At 42.8% G+C, this 23,156-nt stretch overlaps 1 protein-coding gene across 2 annotated transcripts in view; it reads right to left on the bottom strand.

The window, feature by feature from the left end:
- The window catches only part of CCDC149 (coiled-coil domain containing 149), a 99,479-nt gene that overhangs the window by 55,398 nt on the left and 20,925 nt on the right, over positions 1–23,156 (bottom strand). For both annotated transcript variants that reach the window (XM_090267015.1, XM_090267014.1), the window contains exons 2-3: positions 10,217–10,378; positions 7,704–7,742 (exon numbers count right to left, since the gene is read on the bottom strand). In XM_090267015.1, the coding sequence (XP_090123141.1) occupies positions 7,704–7,742; positions 10,217–10,378 (201 nt within the window). The remainder of the gene's footprint in view (positions 1–7,703; positions 7,743–10,216; positions 10,379–23,156) is intronic.

Raw genomic sequence — 23,156 nt, 5'->3', positions numbered from 1 at the left:
GGCTTAGGAACCTCTGGGACAACTTTAAACATGCCAACATCTGAATCCTAGGGGTTCCAGAAGGAGAAGAGGAAGAGCAAGAAATTGAAAACTTACGTGAAAAAATAATGAAAGAAAACTTCCCTAATTTGGTGAAGAAAATACACAAGTCCAGGAAGCACAGAGAGACCCAACAAATTGGACTCAAAGAGGACTATATCAAGACATATCATAATTAAAATGCCAAAGGTTAAAGATAGAGAGAGAATCTTAAAAGCTGTAAGAGAAAAGCAGAGAGTTACCTTCACAGGAGTTCCCATAAGACTCTCAGCTGATTTCTCAAAAGAAACTTTGCAGGCAAGAAGGGACTGGCAAGAAGTATTCAAAGTGATGAAAAGAAAGGACCTACAACCAGGATTACTCTATCCAGCAAAGCTATCATTTGGAATGGAAGGGCAGAGAAAGTGCTTCCCAGACAAGGTAAAGCTAAAGGAGTTCATCATCACCAAGCCATCATTATATGAAATGTTACAGGAACTTATTTAAGAAAAAGAAGCAGTTCAAAACCATGAACATTAAAATGGTAACAAATTTACAACTATCAACAACTGAATCAAAAAAAAATCTCAAACAAACTAAGCAAACAATTGGAACAGAAACAGAATCACAGGTATAGAGATCATTTGGAGTGTTATCAGCTGGGAGGGGGAAGGGAGAGAATAGGCGAAATGGTGCAGGGATTAAGAAGCATAATTGGTAGGAACAAAACAGACAGGGGGATGTTAAGAACAGTATAGGAAATGGAGAAGCCAAAGAACTTATATGCACAATCCATGGACATGAACTAAGAGGGGGGATTGCTGGAGGGAAGGGGAGATATCAGGTGGGGGGGGGGCAAAGGGAGAAAATTTGGGACAATGTAATAGCATAAGCAATAAAATATACTTTAAAGAAAGTTCAACACTCTGGACCCCTTAAACCCACACCTTCGATAGGGGAAAGCGCTACATTAAACAAGATTATGAAATTAAAAAAAAAAAAAAGACAAAAAAAACATTGGATGAAACATCAGGCATACTTGAGAGGTGTGATTGATAGCAAATTTAATTGCAATTTCTACTCGGCTGCTTTGGTCTATGGCGACTCCTGTGTTAATAGTAATAAAGTGAAACTTGTTTTGCTGAGCAAGGGCCCCCTATTCATAGCAACCGCCAAACTGATGACCTTGGCTGCAGTGACAGCTTTCTGATTTACAAAAAACAACCACCCAAGAGATTATTCTCTACACATTTTTTGGCTGTGCAAGAAGCTCTCAGTAGCCTACTCCCACCTCATTATAATCTCAAAACACACACTTGTGAATGCATTTCCAGCCCACAGGCAAACCCCCTTCAATAGGTTTGGGAGGTTGCTATTTAAATAAACGTCTGCTTAATCTTGGTCATTATGATTCTGCGTCTGCCACTTAATGACTCCCTTAACAGATCCCAGGTTCTTTAGACTTAAGGAGCCTCTATTTCCTCACCTGTAAATTGTGGGTTGCTCTCACCTTCCTTACAAAACTGTTGCAAGATTCAAGGGTCTTATAGAAAGAGACATTAGGGCTCGTCAGGAAGTTAGCATTACATTTTGGGAGGCTTCCCACAGGCTGGACCCTGGATGTCTTCCCTGGATGCTGTACTGTTCAAAGTGTTATGAAAGAAATATCTCAAAGCACTTGAGACCTTTGAAGGAAGTTTTGGTTTCTGAGCATCAATCCAGGACCCAGATAAAAAGTTGCTCTGATTTGCAGTCACTGGGGACTTTAAGAAGTTTGACCAAGAAGACTTTGGTACTGAGATAAAAGGCTCTCCCACATGCCCCATCTCACAAAGGGCCACATATGCTCTGATTTCTCCAGGGTTGTCATCCTGGCGCATGCCACTATCTAAATAAGCTGTCACTTTTAAAGATTTCATTTATTTATTTGTAGAGAGTGGGGAAGAGAGGGAGAAAGAGAGGGAGAGAAACACTGATGTGTGAGAGAAGCATCGATTGGTTGCCTCTCAAATGCACTTGCCCCAACTGGAGAGCAGACTGCAACCCAGACATGTGCCCTGACTGGGAATCGAACCTACAAGCTTTCTGTTTTGGGGGCGGGGGATGCCAAATCCACTGAGCCACACCGGTCAGGGCTAGCCATCACCTTTTAAGGGAAGAAAGCCAAAGCTTCCTCCTGGACCAGGAGGAATGCCTCCCTGGTTTATCAGCTTGAAATCAAAACCGAAAGACACAAAGATGCAGCTGATGATTTCTTCAAGGAGGAATTTGCGTAGGGAAAATGTGTTGTTGTGATTCCCCCCAAATCTCACTTTAGAAGAAGATTAACCCAAGATCATTATTTCCATTCCCCTTTTTGACTCCTTTGGAGAGACAGCCTGTTTAGCAAAAGAAAAATATTTGAAGGGTCCTCAGAGGCCTTTTGGTGATCTCTCTCTTTGGTGCAAAGAGGCGCTCAGTGCACAGCTCTGCCTGGAGTGTCAAGAAGAAATTTTCATTTCAATATTCCACCAGAAGCTATTAGCGCGTCACTGTCGTCACAATTTCTTCACAGCTTCTTTAACGGATGAGTTACCGTTGGAAATTGAGTTGTCTTAAAAAGGATTCTAAGTTCTAAAAGAAAGCCTCGACAACTATATTTCTAGAACCACAACCATGAAAGTGCTGGTCTGTCCTCTGAGGAGGAGACAAAAAAAGCAGGAAAAAATAAATGATGGCCAGATATTGTTTACCACAGGGAAGAACACTGGCCTAGGTAAAAATTCCTAGGTCCATTTCGGGTTCTCCACCACTGTGAAGCAGAAAGCTTCAAGTAAAGCATTTAATCTTTGGACTTTCCAAATGGGTTGGGTTAAATACTGATTATGCATCCTCTCCACTCAAACATTCCAAGAACTGAATGTAGAACCAAAGCACCTGAACTCAAATCCTGAACCACAAGTTAGGACGATTCTAGTCCTGCTCTATTAACCTGCAATGTGACCTTGGGCAAGTCATAGGAAAAATCAAAAGTAGTCAAAAGATATTTTTTACTCACCATGGAGCACTCACCAAGTACAAGGAAGTCAGCATTAGAAGCATTATCATACCAGTTCCTCATAAGAACTTTACAAATATATCTAATTATTATGTTAATTTTGAAGAGAAGAGAATTGAGTCTCGGATAGGTTATACAAGTTCACCCAACCAGCAAGTGGTTGGGTTAAACTTGAATCCATGCCCATAATGTGCCCTTGAGACTATGAAAGACATAACTTGTCAGTGTGACTTCAGAAGGTAGTTGGGAGATTACATCCATCCATCTATCCATCCATTCATCTATCCCACAGCCAGACAACCAGTCATCCGGCTACCAAGCCATGCATATATATGCAGTCTCTAAAAAAAAGAAAAGAAAAAGCTCACAGCGCTACAAAGATGGAGGACGTGGTATTGTTCCCATTGATATCTGAGAAGGACCCTCAATACCTTTCGAGCAGCAGCTCTTAAATGCAGTCCCAAGAACCCCAAAGATCCATGTACGGGCTTCAGACAGAGTGTGAATCTAGGAAATTGAATGCAAATGTGTTTGTGGGCATGTATGTGTCCCATTTCTGGAGCAAAGGCCCATGGCTTTCATTGTATTCTCAAAGATATCTCTGATTCTCAAGAGTATAAGAACCACTGGTCCAGACAAATGGAACTGAAAACACTTACTTGTAATATCTCACTTGTTCCTTATAGCCACACTACAGAATGGGTACCACTTTCTGCCATTTTATGCTTGGGAAAGCTGAAACTCAGACCCCCAAAGCAACCTTCCCAAGGCCACACAGTTAGTTTGATGGGTGTCATGGCTGGCTCCTCATAGCTCTCCCATCCCGGGTGCTTAATCTAAGGAAATTAATGTATCGTATTCTCCTGGTGAATGCTAGTAGACCAGAAAGAGAAACAAGTCCAACGCTCCCCCAATTAGACTGGAGGGAAGGACTTATATTCTGGGCCTGGGTTTTCTACCTCTCCTGCTTAGAGGAATGAGCCTTAGAAGAAAACTTAGGCTAAGTTCAAGAGGAAGCTGATGTTAAGGTTGGCACAGTGATGGAATGGTCAGATAAAATACAGGACACCCAGTTCAATATGAATTTCAGATAAACAGTGAATAATGTTCAGCATAGGTATGTCTCTAATAATGCATGGAACATATCTTTATACTGAAAAAGTACTAGTCGTCTACCTGAAATTCAGATTTACCTGGGTGTTCTGTATTTTTCTACGTAATTTTATTTGCTAAGTGGGGCACAGTGGAGAGAATGAGTACATGATTATACAGCACCTGAAGCCTACACTACCTCTGAACTTTCTGTTATGTAAAGTCATGATTTCTGTATTGTTTAAGCAGTTTAGAATTTCTGTCTCTTGCACCCAATACATCCTATCTCATGCAGCAAGTCATGGCTCCAACCCAGTAGGCAGGGTGCAGGTGCAAGCTCTCAGCACCATACTAATCCTAGAGGGACAGAAACTCAATGCCACAGTAAAGTCATATTAAAATCTACAATGCCACTGTTTAGGATGTTGAAAAGTATATATATTTTTTAGATCTAGGAGAATGCAGCTTAACAGATTTACTAGAATTCATCAGATTCCTCAGTCAATGTACATTTTTTATAATAGAGTCATGGAATGAAAATTCATTTACACTGTAAAATTCCTCCAAGAATACTAACAAACTCTAAATTTATGGCAAAGATGACTGCTCATAGCCACCAAAAACACAAAAACAAAAGCACCTAGCAATTCCAGATGAAGGATTCCAATTTTTAGATATTAATAATAAATTTCCATGTAATTTTGTTTAGAAAAAAAAAATCAATTGGCTCCATAGAAAAATTTGACTTTAGATGAAACCTGGAGCATTGTAAAGTAATCAAATAAAATAGCAAGGAGGTTATGGGAGTGAGTAGAACCAAATGACTAAATGGGTAAGCACAGGCCTGAATGGCTGTTTAAGGGTGAACATTTGTGTGTGTGTCTTGGGTATACTGTTAAAACACAGAATCAAAAATCACAAGGTAATGAAACCAAGGAGTTTATATGCAGTGCCAGGTATATGATCAATGAACAAAAACAGGGGGTATTGCTATATTGGTGAAAATATTGCTCCGTGGGATACCTGAAATTTTCCTGCCTATATTTTCCTCTAGGACTTTTATGGTGTCATGATTTACATATAAGTCTTTTATCCATCTTGAGTTGATTCTCATGTATGGTGTAAGTTGATGGTCTAATTTCATTTTTTTGTAGGTACCTGTCCAAATCTCCCAACACCATTTGTTGAAGAGGCTGTTTTTACTCCATTTTATGCTCCTGCCCCCTTTATCAAATATTAATTGACCACAGAGACCTGGGTTTATTTCTGGGCTCTCTATTCTGTTCCATTGATCTATATGTCTGTTCTTATGCCAGTAGCAGACTGTTTTGATTACAGAGGCCTTCTAATATAGTTTGATATCAGGTATTGTAATTCCTCCTACTTGTTCTTCTTTCTCAAGATTGCTGAGGCTAGTCAGGGTCTTTTTTGATTCCATAAAATTTTTTGAAATATTTGTTTTAGATCTGTGAAATATGTAATTGGTATTTGAATAGAAATTGTGTTTTATCTATAAATTGCTTTGGGTAGTATGGACATTTTAATGATGTTAATTCTTCCAATCCATGAATACGGTATGTGCTTCCATTTATTTGTATCTTCCTTAATCTCTTTCTTCAGTGTTCTGTAGTTTTCTGAGTATAGGTCTTTTACCTCCTTGGTTAAGTTTATTCCTAGGTACTTTATTTTTCTTGTTGTTATAGTAAATGGGACTTTTTCCTAGTTTCTATATCTGATATTTCATTGTTGGTATACAGAAATGCCTTTAATTTCTGTATATTGACTTTGTATCCCACTATTTTGTCAAGTTCACTTATTAGGATGTTGAATTAGCCATTACAGTTATGAAGAGACCAAACAAATCTGTCCTTATTTGCATCCAGCGGTTTTGAAGCTCTCCTCTGGTGCAGAGCCTTCCCATAACACAGAACACACAGCATTAACATCACCATCAGCTCAGGTCCCTTTAAACATGTAAAAGGCTACAGTTCAAGGTATGTCAGTATAGAACAATTGTGAAGTTGAGAAAAGTTATAACAAAGATATCTTTGGAAAAAGCAATATGTATGTATGTATGCAATTGTATTAAAATAAATTTGATGTACAATATTCCTAGACATGAACATATAAAAATATTAACCATGCCCAAATTAATCTATAAATTTAACAAACCCTGAATCAAAATACCAATAGGTATGGGTTTTGGTGGGTGTTGGTGGGATCAGTGAAGGACCTGACAAAAATGTTTGTAAGTGTATCTTCCTGAAAAAAAAGTACAAAAGGAAGGAAATGAGCCCAAATAGATGTTAAAAGTACTATCAATTAGAACCAGAATAATGTGGTACAACCACAGGACTATACAGAAAGTTCAAAGGAACAGAATAGGAAGTCCAGAAACAGATCCATGTATATATACAAGGATTTGTTCATTGATAAAGTGGGCATCTAAAATCTGCAGGGAAAAACTGAATTTGTCAATAAGTAATGTTGGCTACCATTTAGGAGAAAAGAACATAAATGGCTTGTGAATTTTGCTGGTCAGATGGCTTTTAAAAGTCTGAAGTGCTAGGTGTCCACTTATAGATGAATGGGTAAAGAAGGTGTGGTCCACAGGGGAGAGCAATGGGGGGAAATGGGACAACTGTAATAGAATAACAATAAAAAAAAGAAATTTAAAAAAATCAAAGAAGAAGATGGGGTACATATACACAGTGGATTATTACTCAGGAATATGAAAAACTTAAATCTCACCATTTGCGACAAGATGGATGGACATAAAGGGTATCATGCTAAGTGAAACAAGTCAGAGTGAGAAAGCCAAATATCATATGATTTCACTTATATGTGAAAAACAAAACAAACGAACAAACCAAAACAAAAACAGACTCATAGATAAAGAGACCAAACTGATGGTTGCCATCATTTTGGAGGTTGGGGGGATGGGTGAAAGGTAAAGGGGAATAAGAGGTACAAACTTCTAGTTATAAAATAAACAAGTCATGGGAATGTAGTGCAGAGCACAGAGAAGAAAGTCAACAATATCATAATGACTTTGTATGGTGATGGATGGTTACTAGACTTAGTGTGGTGATCACATTATAAGGTGTATAAACATTGAATCACTAGTTTTACATGTGAAGCTAATATACTACTGTATACTAACTATACTAAAATGTAAATAAAATATTATTGTAATTTTTTTACATAAAGTATTAATGTAAATAATACAGAGAAGAGTAAGCTAAAGTGCCATATGCATGAACCCTAAACTCATGGTTTTCCAAAAGCATTCCCAATGAAGAAAGGGAATGAGGTCAACTGGGGTGTCTTCTTCTGCCTGTTGGACTTCACTGGGTTTCCCTCACCCTTCATCCCACGCGATCCCCTCTTTGCAGTCAGAATTCCCTACCAGCTTCCCCCCACCCCCGTAATATAAAAGGATTCTGGAAAATAAAAGATTTCTCTATACATTGTGGAATACCCTGATCTCCCTAACTGTTGTAAAGCACCAATGTAAGCAATGTAAGAGTTATCCAAAATCAGGAATAGGTCTTACCTGTTTCCTCTTTTCAGGGGGAAGTGATGGATCTCCATCCTACAAAGAAACAAGTGCTACACTTTAGTTTAAAAAAAAAAAAAGTGCTTAGATTTAGACCCTCTCAACTCCCGCCCCCTGCAACCAGAAATATGCTGAATCAAGCTCAACTATGCTTTTAAAAAATTAACCAGACTTATTTTGGAAAACCTCTAAGGAATCAGTTCCAATTAGGACCAAACCTATATATTTTCTCAAACTATGAGAACCAGCCTTGGTTGGTGTAGCTCAGTTGGTCAGAGCATCGTTGCTGGTTCGGTTCCTGGTCAGGTACATGCCTAGCTTGTGGCTTTGATCCCTGTGTGAATGTTTCTCTCTCCCTTCCTTCCCCTCTTGCTCAAATGAGAACAACAACAACAACAAAACTTAAAATAAAAACAAATATGTGAACCCAATAACAACTGGATTTATCAAAATTATCTTTGAGCAGAACCAATCTTATATTTCATTTGGTTTGAGTGGAGTCCCTCTTTTATATAGTTAGATCACTTGAGTTTTCTCTATGAATAGAATAATTTGGGGGTTGTGGAAAGGATGTGCTCAAAATAAAAGAAAATCAACTGAGTACTTTCAGCCCTATTAGACTTTTTGTCTTAAAAGGATTCAATCCTTTCCCTTGTGGGTCATGCAGGAATACAAGTATTTCTGGTGAATGAGTAAATGCTATAAAATGAGTACATTTTTTTCTGACACTGCCCACTTCTAGGTGAATGTTTTATTAACCTGAGGAATCTCTCTATTCTATTTCTGTTCCAGGACAGTGCAATGATCTCGGCACAAATGGTTAAAGGTGAGCAATAGTGTCAGCACCTAAAAAAGAGGTTGTGTCCATGCGGGAAAAAAAAGCAAAAATACAAAGTAGTACGATGTTGTTGGTTTCCCCCATTTCAGAATACAGTAGTCCTGCTCTCAGAGAAGGAAAACTCTGACTCCAAAAAACCTCCGCTGCCTTGCGGCATACCTCTTCAGGGGAAAGGCTAAGGGAGTAAACCCCGACAGAAAATCCGGAGCCGGAGTCCCTAAGGCGGTTTGACGTTGTAGTCAACACCGGCAACTCCTGCGGCGCACCTGAAGCCAAGCTGTATTGACTCCGTCTTTCCCTTGGACCCTTCAGCTGCGAAGAGAGGGGGGGTCTGCTGCATGGGCAACAGCAGACCCTCCATATTACCCTGCCCAGGCTCTGTAGCTTCAGCTTCACTGGAGAGGACACTCCAGCGTCATCGCAAGATGTCGATTCAACACGGGAGGAGACAGATACCGTGTCACTCCCGAGTTGGACTGCACGGCCATTCTCGGCGGTGCAGATAGACTCTTAAGAAGCTACACCATCGTCTCTTGAGACGGACGGCTGCCGACAGTCCCGCTCTATATCGCGGTTCACTTATCGCGGCCTCACTGTATCGTGGGATTTTTAAAAATATTATATTTAATTATTTATTGCAGGTTTTTCGCTATATCTTGGGATTTTGCAGTACTGTATACGTATGTTGTTAAAGTTACGTAGGTTTAAGAGTGTAGAATATGTTTAAGAACATAAGTAGTGTTTATGAAAGTGCGGGAAAGGTTAATAAGGGAGTGGGAACGGTTTATAAGTGTGTGGGAAGGGTTTATAGAGCCTTAAAATATATATGTACTAAAATAAATGTAAGGTTCCTACTTCACTGATTTTCATCTATCGCTGGGGGGGGCGGGTAGTGGTCTAGAACGTAATACCTGTGATAAGTGAGGAAACATTGTAATGTATATCCTTAAAATTCTTGCTATATAAAACCTTAGAGAGAATCTAAATGCTCAAGATAAGTGATTGGTTTTAAAAATTATGGAAATATTACTGTGCTACTACTTTTAAAAAGGAACGGAATTCGTGTGTATGGCCTCGAGAGATGTCCACAACAAAGCACTGAATGAAGAGAGCACGCTGCAGAACAACACGTACACCGCGCTATCCCGCAGAACTCTGCAGTGATGGGAACATCCTACACCCAACTGTCCGGCATAGGAGCCACCACGGAAACGTTCCACAGCAATGCGATTTAATACAGTCACCACCAGCCGCCACCTCTGCCAACTGAGTCCATGAAATGCGACAAGGCTGAAGAACTGAGTTTTCAATTCTACTTAATTCTGATTACTTAAAAATGGAATTTAAATAACCACATGTGGTTTCTGTATTAGAGCAGATTTATAATACAAATCTTAAAAATACTCCATATGAACAAATTAATAAGTAAACAGGCTCACATACACATACATACATGTGCATGTTTCATAGGGGCCCGAGTAAGCGGTCTGGAGGGATGTACACATGACTAGCCCGTGAGTTGTGGAGGAAATAGGGATGATGACTTTCGCTTTTTAATTTTCCCACTTTGGAATTGTTTGGAGTCAATCCTTTTTTGAAGGAACAGCATGTTAAAATGCCCTCTTTCCAGCCTCACGAGGGACCAGGAATGTTACCCTGATGTGATACGTACAATCAGCTCTCGGTACTTCTTCTTCAGGGCCTGGTGGCGTTCGCGAAGCTGATTGGCCATGAGTTTGTACTGGTCTCGCTCCTGCTGGCACGTGTCCAGCTCCTTGGAGAGGATCAGCAGGGCTTCCTTTTTACTTTCCAGCTTCCTTTTGCACACCAGATACTGCAACACAAACCCAGGCGAATGGTCAGAACGGCAGCAGGCCTCCGTTTAACACGCCCTGCAGGGCTGGATTTTTATTTTGTTCTGTTGCTTTTTTTGTTTTTAGAGATCATATACCCAGAAACACTTGTCAGTAACTGACATACGCACCAAAAGACTGCTACCTGACCTGTTTCCCTCAGGACAGAACTGAAATCTTGGATGCTCAGGAAGTTTGGTAAACCGGGGCTGATAAAATCATTTCATTGAGAGATAAGTAAAAGAGTAGAATATTTTTAAAGAATTACATAGCTGAATAGATAGATAGCTGGACCCCAATTTTGTTTTAAAAGGATTTATATATCCAGATACGATTATGTAAAGTTTTCCTAAAATTTTGCAAAATGATAGGCACAAAAAGTCACTTAATATATTACTAACAATTATCACTTGGTAGCAAAATTATTTGCATGCTTTTACAACTTTGTTCTTTATGTTTTTTCTGTGTTTTCTAAATTTTCTAGAATAAACCCATATGGCTTTTATAATTAAAAAACCCACAAAATGTTATTAAAAATAATTTAATTGAACCATAACTCACTGCAATAGATTGCACCTGTTCATGCAACAGCAGACATTTTCTCACTTGAGAGTTTTTGTTCACCGACTTGGCCAAGATATGCACAACGTCTCTGAATCCAGTGTACCCCCCTCCCACTAGAAACCAATTCTATGGGCTATTTGAGCCACATTTTGAATTATCCCCAAACAGTCAGGCGCACCTTGCAGGAACTCTTCGTCCCTCCTTCTCCCCACCCCACCCCTACTGGGTACCACCACCACCTGACAATCGCCCACCACATGGGCCAGGGGAGCCCTGACCAGGACGTCTTTACTTTTATTGGCTATGCTGCACCATCTGGTGCTATTCACACCTGTGAAATGTGGCGCTAAGTACCTTCTGAATGTGCCCCGCAAAAGACCCAATTCAGAGCATTCACGCAAACAATTCATAGTTTCATTATACACAAAGTGCTCTGACACCAGCACTTTGTCATTATGGATGCTCACACAAAGCAGAGGGAATCAGCACTCTGTGCCATTTGAGCCAGTGCTCTCTCATGGACAAAAAGCATTCCTCATATACAGTGCTTGCTCAGAACCGACTTTGTTAAGTTCCATTTCAAATAAATGAAAGGGGAGAAAGAGAGTTTTGTGCATGAGCACAATTTTTTCCCCTTAAAAAAAAAAAAGAAGTAATTGCTTAGCTTCCAAAACAAAGGGGAAAGAAAAGCCATTCTGAAACAGATTTGAGTTCTAAGAAAGGACACTTCCACCTTGGATGAATCTTTTTCCTGACAGTAATGAGGTTGGAACCCTGCCTTAAAATGTCCCGGATTTTAAGAGTTTGACATCGTCTTCATGGACGCAAAATGGTTCTGTTGCCACAGTGATTTCTCGAGAGTAAAATCCCCAACGAGTAAATATCAAAGGCGAGCGGCTCAGAAACCTCAGCTGCAATGTCCTAAGGGAGGTACTGAGACGTCCCCGGAAAAAAATACCGCTTACACACAACTGAACAGATCTGCCCACATGCCTGCCATTCCTTGCCCGCAGTCGGCAGCCTCCACTGTTAGTGCTATTAGTATTAGTGGTACCAAGACAGCCACCTTCACCCCTGCAGTTCATCAGATCCAAACAGGAAGCACCAGAGATACTCGGTGTCTTCCAACTTTGGGGAAGAAGACCCCAGTGGCATGGAGACATTGTAAGGGGCCGCAGGCGGGATGAGTCGTAACATCCAGTCTACTGAAGGGGAACAGGTCAGGACCACCACTATTCGAAAAGTGGAAATTCAAGTTCCCTGACCTTGAACTGCAGTCAGTTAGGGTCCAGGAGAAAAGCCATTTCTCTCTGAAAGCCTGGTCCAATGGGGCCTCGGAATCAGCGACACCCTCCCCTTGGGTCTAAGGTACCTGGCAGAAATCAGTCACAGAGGCCTCTGCCGAAACCCAGGGACCAGGATTGGAGGAGCAGGACCCCCGCAGTTTGCTTCCCCTCAGGGCATGGAAAACAGGACAATTATGACTCCACGAACAGGTAGGAAAGCAAATGCATTCTGTATAGAAGATGAAGCCACTCCAACAAAAGGGCGGTCTTTAGAAAGCCACTGCTGGACGGCGCTTTCTTCTGCTCACTATGGTCTAGAACAGTGAATTTCAAAAATTGCATTCCATGTCATTTATTTTTTTATCAGAAGAACAGATCTTAGGCTGAAACCTCATTTCTAAAACAGCTCGAAGTGGGACGCCTCCCCTGTAGCCCCCCTGCCCTGGTGTGGCTGCATCAACAAGGAGCCCCAGAAAAGATTGCTCTGCATCAACCTTGGGATGATGGTGAAAATGAAGATTCCTGGGCCACCGCCCAGACCCACTGATCAGAGTCTGTGGTGACTGGCTTGGGAATCTGCAGGTAGCACATGGCACAGGTGATTCTCACAACCATCTACACTTCATGGTGTCTCAGAAATTAGAACCTGCCACAATAGTCTGGAAGGACGGAGAGACCAGCAGCAAGCCACAAATTCAGGACCAAGGAATGGGCTCAGAATTGTTCTGGGGATGCCTGGGCCACCTTCTGTTGCCCAGAGGGGTAGTAAACAAGGACAAGCATGTCCCTAATAGCTGTTGGTGTTGATGTACCCATTATGTTCATTGCAACATTATTTGCAATAGCCAAGACATGGAATAAGCCAAAGTGTGCATCAAGGGATGACGGATAAGGAAGATGTGGTACATATATACAGTGGAATACTACTCAGCCATACAAAAGATGAACCATTGTCATTTGTGACAACATGGATAGAGCTTGAGGGCATTATGTTATGTGAAATAAGTGATATCGAAAAGGATAAAAATCATATGGTTTCACTCATATGTGAGCCTATAAAACAAAAAATTAACAAACAAGCTAACAAAACCAACAAAAACAAACAGAATGGTGGTTACCAGAGGGAAAAGGGGGTAGGGAAGGGCAAAATGGGTAAACGGTTCAAACATATGGTAACAGAAGGAAGTTAGACTTTGAGCGGTAAGCCCACAAGATTATACAGACATCGAAACATAATGTTGTATACTGAAATTTATATGTTATTAACCAATGTTACCTCAACACAACCCAAGCATAAGCATGAACTATCAATTACTATATCTGGCAAAACATCCTGTATGTGCAGAGTCTTAATAAAATAACAATAGGAACCCCTGGGAGGTGTGTGTTGGTGGGGTACTGGGGAAGGGAATGGACTTTCTCCCACTCATTCTAAAATGATGGTGGTTTAGTGCCTGTGATGGCAGCTGTTAGCATGTCCCATTTCCTATCTCTCCAACTGGAAACAAACAACAAAAACCTGGAAGGAAAGAAAAAAGGTGCTGAAGATCCTCCTGTTGGAGCTCCAACCCACCAGCAAATTCACAGATTTGCCTCTCAGCCTTAGAAGGAACTGGTAATAGCACAGAAAGCCAGACCAGCCAAGTACTCGGGATGTTTCGGCTCCTAAAAGGAGGATGAAGAGTAGATGATGGGGGAGGTGAATAGCAGAAAATCACTGGACAGAGGCAGGAGGCCTCCATCCAGGTGTAGGTCTAATGATGAGCTAATTGTGAACTATTGGGACCCTGGGAAAGCCACGAACACCAGGAGCAAAACAAGCACACACTGCCTGGGCCTCAGTTTCCACATTTGGAGTATGAGGGGTGTTCTTAGGGTGCCCCCCAACTTGAGGAACCCATAATTTTAACACCAGCACTCAATATCATTGGGGGTGAAGGGTGTGAGGGAAAACACTGGGGTGAGGGGCTCCTGTCCAGGAGGTGTGACTCACTTGAAGCGCCCAGAAATCACCTCCTCTGCCTTGTCTAGGACAGAGCTGGCTCAATGATGTTGAAAGATCATCCACGACAGTGGCAATGCCAGAATCTTTACACTGCAGGGGCTTTAGCCACCTGGTTGGAAGGGGTGCTCAAGCTGTGTTTGTAAGAGAGAGAAAAGCTATGTCTTATGAGTGCTTCTTCCCCAATATTTCCAGGTCTCCTTGACTTCCAGACAAGTGGAGGGACTGTCCTTCCCCATTGCTTTGAAGTAAGGCAAAGCCATGTAACTTGCTTTATCCAATAAAATGGGACTGGAAGGGATGCAGGAAACCTCTAGGGTGGAAGCACTTAAGAGTCAAGGTAAGAATCGCCAAGCTTTCTCCTCCCGTTGCTAGGTGAGCATGTGTCACTACGGAGGTGCCATAGGAACAAATCAGCCTGGAGCATGGTGCCAACACACAGACAATTGCCCTAGAGTCATGTGGGTCCACAGAGAAATCTGTGTGATCCACAAGTGCACGTTCATAGTATTAAGTTTCAGAGATTTGGAGGGCGGGGGAGTGTTTGTTACCAGAGCAGAGCTGAGCCCAGCCTGACTGCTACAGTCCATATCAAAGAATGGAAGACTGATGGGGTTGTATTTTCTCCTGCTCTGTGCTTCTGGCTGAGTCACCACAATGACGATGAGGATGAACATTTTCACTATTACTATCAACAACAACAACAGAACCAAAGTTTGGTGCCAAACACTTTCCACGTGTGACCACCTTTAGCCCTCACAAGAACACAGTCAGGTTACTGTGTTATCTTAGTTTTTCTAAATGAGAAGGTGGAGCTTAGAGTTTATATAACGTGCCAAGGGATTGGCAGAGTCAGAATTCAATCCCAGATCTCTGTAGAGCCAAGCCTGTGAAACCCCAATTCCTGACAAACTAAGCATTCTGTGCCCCCCACCGCTGCCCACACACACCCCCGAAAGAACCTCAGAATATTCCTGAAGTTGACTACTCCCTGCACAAGAAAGCTAAGAAAGAGTAATTTTGCATATGGCTATTTTTTAGACCTAGAACCAACGGGTCAAACATTTATTTGTCTTTTCACCCAATCCCCCCCTCTCTAAAACTAGTGGGTCTGCCTCTCCTTTCCTCAGATGCAAGGCCTAAAGGAAGAAGGGGAAAAAAACACAGAAATCCACAAGTGTCTCTCTCTTCTGCTCCTCGTGAGGCAGCGAAGCGGAAGCAATGAGGTCTCTATCCACTTGTAGGAAATGGAGCAAGATGAGAGGGCCTCAGAGGAGAACTAGAGGGCTCTCTTCTCAACAACTGCTTGGTCATAACAGGGGTTTTCTATAAGCTGTAGTCGGTCTCCATTCGTCATTCAACAAATATTTTCTGGGTGCCTCCTATGTGTGACGCTCTGAGCCAAGCATTGGTGTCCTAAAGGTGTACACGTTCCTGTCGGTCATGAAAAGGAAAACCATGAAACCGGGAGAACAAAATTTTACTTCCACAACCCCTTATGGATTGTTGGGAAACCCCTAAATTTCTAAAAACTTGCAAATATGTTCATATCCTGTTAAGGCCCTCAGCTGACATGAGGGTGTATGGTCATTAGGCCCCTAAGTATGAATATTCAGACATTTGCTGAAGACACATCAATGTTTTTGAGTATGGGCTGCTGCCCACGCCTCTACTGGGGATGAGATAAAATATACAGAATGTTTATTGCATTTCCTTCCAGATGCCAAAAATTCCTGCAGCTGAAACATTTGGGGCCCAAGGATTCTGGACAGGGAACCTAACTTATTTGAAAGTCACCCTTGCAAATGTCTGCATAGTCTCAACACACGTGGAACTAAGCTCAGATCTTCCTCAAATAGTAATTGCCCCAAATCTAAGCATTTATTAGATTTCAACTTCCTCATGTCACCTAGGAAAAACTAAAAGCACTTTCCGAGCAGTAAACGTTTAAGCTGCCATCATGCTGATGCGGTTCCCATGGCCTCCTACTTTCTTTCTTCTGTAGGATCAGCATGAATGCTGGAGCTGGGAGAACCTCGCAGATAACCCAGGCTACTGGCAAAGGACAAGGTTCCTGGCGGCCAGCATATTCCATAACCGTGTTTTCCAAATTGTGGGCCATGATACATTAGTCTGGGTAGTGAAATCAATTCAGTTGCAACCCTCGTTTTCTTAAATAAAAAAAAACACAAAAATTAGAGAATAGAACAGAAATGAATGAACAGAATTCATCAGCATGAATCCCTTGCAGTAAGGGTAAATATTGCTTCATGGAACTGTTTTGGATATGGGTGTGAGAATAAACACACATCATATGCACATTTTCACACATTCATTGTGGACTGTCACTTAAAAAGTTTGAAAACTACTGTTCTATAATAAGCTACTCTACACATTTATTCATTCAGGCGGTAAATATTTAGTAAAAGGCACCAAGAGAGACAAGAGTGAGGTTGTGGGCAGGGAGGAAAAGCTACACAGGAGATGATGCTTGGAAGGAGTTTTGAGGGATGAGTAGGTATAAAAGGCACCAAAAAAGGGCTATTATGTAATAGAAATAATTAGCCAGTTCTCTGGGATTGAGGCACAACCCTGATTAATTAATACCTGCTCTGCCAATCTCACTGAAGCTACTGTGAGCTTGAAATAAAAGGTGACATGCTGAACTTTGGCTTTATTTTTAAAGGTATTATTTTTATAGCACTTAAAGCTTACAGAACACTGTCACAGACACTCTCTCATTTGCTAGTAAACACTATATGACAAGTGGGACAAAAACTTCTTCCTATTTTACTGACAAAAGAGATTGTCTTTCTCAGGGTCACATAATCAACAATTGTCACCTCGAACTGGGACTCCTACCTACAAATTCCAGGCTCTTTTTCCTATTGCATATCAGTACCAAACAAATTATTATTTTAAAAATAATTTATTTATTTATTTATTTTTAGAGAGAGGGGAAAGGAGAGAGAGAGAGAAACATCTCTGTGTGGTTCCCTCTCACTCGTGCCCCCCAACTGGGGACCTGACGTACAACCTAGTCATGTGCCCTGACTGGGAATCGAACCAGCAACACTTGGTTCGCAGGCCGACACTCAATCCACTGAGCCACAGCAGCCAGGGCCAATCATATTTTTAACAAGACACTGTTAGGTTAGGGACCATTGGAGAACTGAAAGCAATGCATTTTAATTCATAGTATTTCCAGACCCTGTTTGGAAAACTGGCCTCCCAGCCGGGACCTTTTCAGTCCCGTTCCACAGGCAGCAGTTGAGGTGCAAGAGGCTGCCTGGAGATCTGCTCAGTGGTCAGTCACCTCCACATCCCTGAGACGTCTGGTTAGCTGAGGGGATGACAGGCTCCTCACACTGGGGTCTTCACCAGCGGAATCTCAGCTACGAGACACCTTATGTTTTAAAGAGAACGTGCGTGTGTAGCTGTGGCAGTTGTATCATGGGCGCTAGCCCTTGCCTCTTGGCTAACTCTAACCCCACCAGGTCAGAAAGGGCCTGGAAGGCGTTCACATTTTATTCTTCCAGCAAGCAGGAGCCCCACGGGTCTCGGACTAGGGGAGTGACAGTAGTAATCCCTTTAGGCCATCATAAAAAAATCAACAGACAACAAGTGCTGGCGAGGACGTGGAGCAAAGGGAACACTAGCGCACTGATGGTGGGAATGCAGACTGGTGCAGCCACTGTGGGAAACACAATGGAATTTCCTCAAAAAACTAAAAATAGAACTGCCTTTTGAACCAGCAATTCCATTCCTAGGATTATACCCGAAGAATCCTGAAACACCAATTCAAAAGACCTTATGCACCCCTATGTTCATAGCAGCACTGTTTACAATAGCTAAGTGCTGGAAACAACCTAAGTGCCCATCTGTAGATGAGTGGATCAAAAAACTGTGGTACATTTACACAATGGAGTACTATGTAGCAGAAAGAAAGACGGAACTCCTGCCTTTTGCTATAGCATGGATGGAACTGGAGAGAATTATGCTTAGTGAAATAAGCCAGGTGGCAAAAGATAAATATCATATGATCTCACCTAATACAGGAAACTAATGAACAAAACAAACAAACAAGCAAAACAGAACCAGAGGCATGTAAACAGGGAACAGACTGACGGTGACCAGAGGGGAGGGGAGAGGGGGAAAAGTGGGGAAAGAAGGGGAAGGGTCTAGTCAAGGAACTAATATGAATGACCCATGGACACAGACAACTACATGCAGATGGACTGTGGGAGAGAAGGAGTTGGGGGGAGCAGGGGAGAGCAAAGGGGGGAAAATGGGGAAACTGTAATAGAAAAACAATAAAAAAAGAACTGAAAAAAATACATAATAGTCGTAAAAGTTTTTTTAAAAAAAGGAATCCTTTTAGGAAGACAGTTTCATCCTGACATCATTGTGGAGGGGAGACCATTCCATGACATGACCACTGTCCGCCCCTCAAATTTGACCTGGGCCAGAATGGAGGTTGCTTTCTGCAGCCCCACCCCCAACCCCCCACCCTTACGCCCTTAAGAGACTGATTGTAACTGATGCTCATTCTGACATAAGTCAGCATCCCTCCCCTATCTCCTGCTATGAGCTGGGTCTTGGAACTGGTTGTTGTCCTGACCTGGTCAAGCACATAAAGTAACTTCCCTCACAGGGTAGCATTCACTTACTAGTACCCAAGACTGTGCCCACCCTTTACGTCTGTCATTCTTTGGCCCCTGCCAAATGGACATAGCGATCCATTTCATCTTGCAGCTGCCCAAGATATGCTTGGTATGTAAGTGTCCCTTAATGAACTCTATTAATTACCAGGCTGGAGTGGCCAGCCTCTTTCTTCTGTCTTTCCTGCCCTCTGATCACAGGATAGATTTCTAGTCTCAGGGCTTCTCCCTGGATCTGCGTGCATTGACAATCCCGTGTTGTATACCATCTTGGACTATATACAGCTTGGGTAGAATTTGTGGCCAAGCTCACATACGGAGGGGAAGGTGGTTGGGGTTCAGACCTCCCACTTTGCAGACCTACCTCTGGATCCTGTAGTTTGTTCTGATTGTCAGGTCTACAAAGCACATACTGGTTTTGCTGTTTCTAATGTGGGGTTTGTCTCGCCTCGTCTAACACAATATTGTTTGGCAGGTGGCTACCAGATGCACACATGGGTTTAGCCTCAATCAAGGCAGCTGGTGAGTGGGTGAGTGGGTTACATGGCCACCCACCCCAGCCCCCAAAGGGCTGAGCTGAGCAGGGCAAACCAAAGAAAAATGTCCCACTTTCCGGTCACTCGGTGGGGCCTAGGGATGCACACTCAGTTCTTTTTAGGCCTTGGTTTCCACTCCTTAGTCAAGGTGTAACTCTGCTTGTCAAGTTCATGTGTAGTGTAGGGGCCAGAGATATTTGCCCTCCCCTCTAGCCCCAGAAAAGGAGGGTTTGGTTTGTTGCCAAAAGAGAGGAAGGAGAAAACAAGTTAGTATTTTTTTTTGAATGTCTACTATGTGCCAAAAAAAAAAGACATTTATTTGATTATAATAGTAAGTGCAGCAGCTGCTATTTAGTGAACATTACTACTTTCCAAGCCCCTGGCTGGTTTGGCTCAGTGGATTGAGTGTCGGCCTGCGAGCTAAGTGTCGCTGGTTCGATCTTCCAGTCAGGGCACATCAGAGAAGGAAAACTCTGACTCCAAAAAACCTCCGCTGCCTTGCGGCATACCTCTTCAGGGGAAAGGCTAAGGGAGTAAACCCCGACAGAAAATCCGGAGCCGGAGTCCCTAAGGCGGTTTGACGTTGTAGTCAACACCGGCAACTCCTGCGGTGCACCTGAAGCCAAGCTGTATTGACTCCGTCTTTCCCTTGGGCCCTTCAGCTGCGAAGAGAGGGGGGGTCTGCTGCATGGGCAACAGCAGACCCTCCATATCACCCTGCCCAGGCTCTGTACCTTCAGCTTCACTGGAGAGGACACTCCAGCGTCATCGCAAGATGTTGATTCAACACGGGAGGAGACAGATACCATGTCACTCCCGAGTTGGACTGCACAGCCATTCTCGGCGGTGCAGATAGACTCTTAAGAAGCTACACCATCGTCTCTCGAGACGGACGGCTGCCAACGATGACGACTACTTTCCAAACTGTGCTAAATGCTCTGCTTGAAACGTATTTAATCCATTTGGCTGCCCTATGAAACAAGTTGTGTGATTAGCCCCATTTTAGAGATGAGGACACAGACGCTCTAAGAGGTCAATTTATCCTTCATCACAAAGGCTGTAAGTGGCAGAGCCAGCCAGTCCTCTGCGTATACCGATCAGGATCCCTGGGTTATAGCAGCAGCAACTGACACTCTAACAAGGGAATCTATTGGAAGGATATTGGCACTCCCAGAATTGGCAGGACAGCAAACTTAGAAACGGGTAGGTAGTGAGGTGACTCTGGAGGCTGGAGGCAGGACCAGGGACCTCCAGGTCTCCGTGAAGAAAGTTCAGGTCAGAGGCCACCAAACAGGGTAGAACTGAACTCATTATGTTTCGGTCATTTTGTCTCTCTGCTCAAGGGTGTCTCCAGCTGGCCTACAGCAGATCAGGTGCCCTCCTTTGCCTTGTGGGAGGACAAGACAACCAGATCATGTCCCTTCAATCTGTCCCCCCAGATTGTATCTAGCGGTAACAGCCTCCCAATTGAGGTGCCATTGAGAAGGAGAAACGAATGCTGGGAAGTAAGAAAACAGTAAGTTTTCACCACAGTAACCAAGGCAGATGCATGCCACTGAGCTTCTTTCTCAACCTTGTTCCCCTTCTAGTGAATGAACAAAGGTTGAAAAAGAAACAGCAGGTATTTAATAATAATTCCTCTTACTTTAATTTCAGAGTCTCTATTATTCAAACACAGAGACACAGAGACGGTGGTGAAGTTTACGCCACTGCTGTGGGGTAGGCACCTACCAACTGCGGAGGGAAGAAGGACGCACACCAACTAGACTGGGTAATCGGTGAAATTCAAATGGAATAAACTTGATACCATGTGCCCAGTTTTTGGCATATATACTAGAGCTCGTGAAATATTTTTATTATCCTTTCAAAAACAGTTCTCTTTTGAATTGTATTCCAATTACATCTTTAAAGCAGAACTCATAACTCATTTGTCGATGTAAATTCATGCCCGCCCACAAACACCATGAAGGTAGCCTTGCGCTTATCATCTTAAGAACCTGAACCCACAATTTTTACTACTGAGCAGCTTTTATCTACCCATTTGCTGTTATCTGCAATAAAGCAAGTCATAATTGCTACAAGGAAGATAATAATAATTAAGGGACTATCTGACATACTACATTCCTATCTGGACGGCTTTACCACCAGATAACAGCTGAGAGATGAAGGTAGCAGGCCGTCAGCTCGGGGACCTCCCCATCAAACAGTGATCCGTGGTCCTTGGAGACTTCCACTGATGAGATCAGGCTAGCTCTCATGAACCACTGCCAGAACGTGGCCTGCTAATCCAGAACGGTTTCTCAGTGTCATGATGAACACATGACACTCATGCCCAGGAATAATTTAGAAACTTCTCTACTGTAGACTCACTCTTAGACGTATTTCCTCCTCTGGCCCCCCTCAACTTTCTACTCTGTTACTGTCCTCTCTCTGCTTCCCCTCCCTCCTCCATCCAGAATATCTCCATCCCCATCCAATAAGCCGCTCGAGGTAAACAGGATTCAACCACCAACAGAACTTCTCCAACCTCAAATAAGTCCCTTCCTCCATTCCAAGAATCCCTACTTTGCCCTGCTCAGTGATCTCTGGCCGGGACCATCTTGACAGCCTCCTTTTGTCTCCCTACCTGTCTAGTCCAGGTACCAGTCTCTTTGACAACCATCAATTAGGTCCTGCCACTCTTCTTTAAAAATGCCTCCATTAAGGAGATCAGCAAATGAGAGCCCTTTAATATGTGCCCGCCAACCACCTTTCGGGCTTCTCCGGTCCACCATGTCACCATTAGTCCCACCTACAGGTACCCCACACTCATCTCCCTCCCCTCTGTCTTTCTTGTCCTGTCCTGGACCCAGCTCCCACATCCCTGTCTGGGAAGCCCACTGCCACCCCTGGGGCAGAGTAAGAACTGGTTCCTGAGAGCCATGAAACACCTTGATTAGAGTGCCACACACTGCATCACCGCCACCTGCCCACCTGTCTGCCTCCCACTGCCCAAGGCCTCCTTGCAGCCAGAGCAATACAACTTTGCAGCTCCAGAGCCAAGCACAGCTCCCGACCCAGAGGGAGTGCTCAATAAATATTTCACTAAGCTGAAAATATATAGATACATAGATATATACCTAGTATATTAATATTTGTTTATATATTTATAATATATATTTTTGTAGGGTAGCCATCAATTTATTAAGCCCAAATCTCTAAATCCTACTTTAGCATCATGTTTAGAAGAAAAAAGTCCAGGTACATAAACTCCATGTGTATGGAGAGGTCACAGGATAGCTCCTATAGGACTTTCTAAGTGGCATTTGCATTTATCATCATTTTTATTGCTTAAAATGAGCACTTCCCTACATCACATGGCCATATACTCAATTCACCACCTCTATTTTCTAAAGTCTTGCAAATTCACCATTCTAGGTAGGCATATAAAATTGTCACTTGGATACACATGTGAGTACACCTAACATAGCCAGGCTGAGCTGAGGCACCTGTAGTGTAAAATGCCACGTGTCACCAACCACACGCTGGTGTGCACCGCGCTGAAGTCCCCCGGCCCGCGGCGTCCCCAGCCACCAACATGGCTCACCTATGCTCTCGGTATACGTCTCTCCTGTCCGAGCCCAAACCCCACTCTCCAGGAGTACAGCTTCCTGAGCATTTCCACAACTGTCTAAGGCTGTGCTCACCTCGAATTTTCAGATAACACTTCA

This window comes from Furipterus horrens, unplaced genomic scaffold, assembly GCF_987537825.1.
Source record: "Furipterus horrens unplaced genomic scaffold, mFurHor1.1.pri manual_scaffold_2, whole genome shotgun sequence".
NCBI classification, from domain to species: domain Eukaryota; kingdom Metazoa; phylum Chordata; class Mammalia; order Chiroptera; family Furipteridae; genus Furipterus; species Furipterus horrens.
This window is presented reverse-complemented; position numbering and strand designations above follow the sequence as displayed.